This window comes from Notothenia rossii (assembly GCF_949606895.1).
Source record: "Notothenia rossii genome assembly, chromosome: 2".
Taxonomy (NCBI): domain Eukaryota; kingdom Metazoa; phylum Chordata; class Actinopteri; order Perciformes; family Nototheniidae; genus Notothenia; species Notothenia rossii.
The window spans coordinates 96051920-96054378 of record NC_136904.1 but is presented as its reverse complement, the minus strand read 5'-3'; the positions used below and the strand labels follow the sequence as shown (position 1 = coordinate 96054378).

Here is a 2459-nt window from a genome sequence, read left to right as displayed (position 1 = left end):
ATACCACAGCTCCTTCAGAGAGGCTGCTGCACCACGGTGTTTCAGAGAGAGATACCACAGCTCCTTCAGAGAGGCTGCTGCTCCACTGTGTTTCAGAGAGAGATACCACAGCTCCTTCAGTGAGGCTGCTGCTCCACTGTGTTTCAGAGAGAGATACCACAGCTCCTTCAGTGAGGCTGCTGCTCCACTGTGTTTCAGAGAGAGATACCACAGCTCCTTCAGAGAGGCTGCTGCACCACGGTGTTTCAGAGAGATACCACAGCTCCTTCAGAGAGGCTGCTGCACCACGGTGTTTCAGAGAGAGATACCACAGCTCCTTCAGAGAGGCTGCTGCTCCACAGTGTTTCAGAGAGAGATACCACAGCTCCTTCAGTGAGGCTGCTGCTCCACGGTGTTTCAGAGAGAGATACCACAGCTCCTTCAGTGAGGCTGCTGCACCACAGTGTTTCAGAGAGAGATACCACAGCTCCTTCAGTGAGGCTGCTGCTCCACGGTGTTTCAGAGAGAGATACCACAGGCCCTTCCTTCCTGCAGCGGTCAGGCTGTACAACCACCACGGCCCCTAGTAGACCACCTCAAATGCTGGAATACCCCTGATGGGGAATGTCACTGTCTGTAACAATATTTGAGGAACAGACTAAATATGTTTGAAGAATTCTGGGAACCTTTTCCTTAGAAATGCAAACCTCAAATATACGTTTAACATAAGTAAACAATCTTCTAGTACCTTAAACATATTATGCACCGGAACGGTATTGACAGTATTCTTAATATTTTGTTTCCGTATTTATACTTTTTATTTTCTAGTTTTTGTATTTGTTCATACATTTTGGTACTTTTCTTTTATGTCACCTATTCATATTTGATCAGAAATAGAAGTTGACAGGACCCTCTAGGGGAGGACGGAGACGGGACCCTCTTGGAGAGGACGGAGACGGGACCCTGTAGGGGAGGACGGAGACGGGACCCTCTTGGAGAGGACGGAGACGGGACCTTCATGGAGAGGACGGAGACGGGACCCTCTAGGGGAGGACGGAGACGGGACCCTCTTGGGGATGGCCCATGGGGACGTGGAGCTAAGAAGGAGGCCTAGAAAATGTTTCCCGCTCTCAGTTATGTTCGTGGTGATCAACTGAATATGGGCCGCACTGTTTCCCCTGATGTGCAGCAAATGCTTCTGTCTACATGGACCTTTGTGTGGGGCAATCAAACAGTGTTGGGATCAGCTGTCTCTGCGGCAGCTCAGCAGCCTCTTCACATGCGTTAACACCTCCTTTAACTTCAGTCCGTACACCACGGGGTTCAGTACAGTGGGTACTAGCATCATCAGGATGGAGGTGATGAGGGTGGAGTCAGATTCTCTGTTGCTCTGCAGGCGGCGAAGCATCAGATCTAAGTAGACGCTGATGGAAAAGTTAAAGAAGACGAGCAGGTGAGGAAGACAGGTTTGTAGAGCTTTGTTGCTGAAGCTACGTGAGCGCCGCAGACAGATGAAGAGGATCCTAGCGTAGGAGAAGAGCATGAAGGCGGCAGGCAGGAAGACGGTAGCTGTGACGATCAGCAGACTGTATATTCCACTCAGCTGCGCTGCAGCACCACCGCAGCTCAGGCTCAAAAGGCTGTAGATGTCGCAGTAGGCCCTGTCGAGCTGCGCCCTGCAGAGCGGTAAGCGGCTAGCCAGCAGCGTTGAGACTAACACTAGAATAGCAGGCAGCATCCAGCAGAGAAGCAGCATCAGCACCACCTTGGCAGGAGTTACCAGCACAGCGTAGTGCATCGGGTGGCAGATGGACAGGTAGCGGTCAAAGGCCATGGCCGACAACAGCATGAAGCTAGCTCCACCAAGAGAGGAAACAAAGAAACCCTGGCACAGACAAAAAGTCCGGGAGACCTGCACCAAGCCGGAGCCGGACAGCAACAGATCTGACAGAAGTTTAGGATAAACCAGTGTGCTGCCTGTGACAGAGTTCAGCAGAAATGATGCCACGAAGGCAAACATGGGCCGGTGAAGAGCTCTCTGCGAACAGATAATATAAATCACCAGAGAGTCACTGAACAACACGAAGAGGTACAGCAACAAAAACACGAAGAATAAGAGCGAGCTGTGGCCAGACAGCGAGGAGAAACCGACCAGCGTCAGGGACGAGGTCACGTTAAACCCTGCTGACGTCATGAGGAGACCCCAACAAACAACACGCTGTGACCTCAGGTCAACAACAACAACAGTAACAACAACAGAGCTCACCAACCTGTTAACATCTAAATAAAGGATATAACATTAGTTTATATCACATTGACATATACAGCAGTAATAAGGAAACTGGAATATTTAGAACACACATTTATTTAACATTCATATTTAAAACGTGTCTTCATAGAATATGAATTCACAGATAATTAATCAGATACTAAAATATCTGCTTTAACATTAATGTATAAGTCAATGATAAATATCTATC

General features: G+C 49.0%; 1 protein-coding gene across 1 annotated transcript; it reads right to left on the bottom strand.

Moving 5' to 3' along the window:
* Positions 1-1222: 1222 nt before the first annotated feature.
* LOC307029808 (olfactory receptor 6N2-like) lies at positions 1223-2173 on the bottom strand (the record flags this gene model as incomplete). Its single annotated transcript, XM_079665892.1, has 1 exon — positions 1223-2173. One exon carries the CDS (start codon positions 2171-2173, stop codon positions 1223-1225), a length of 951 nt encoding a protein of 316 aa, XP_079522018.1.
* Positions 2174-2459: the final 286 nt, after the last annotated feature.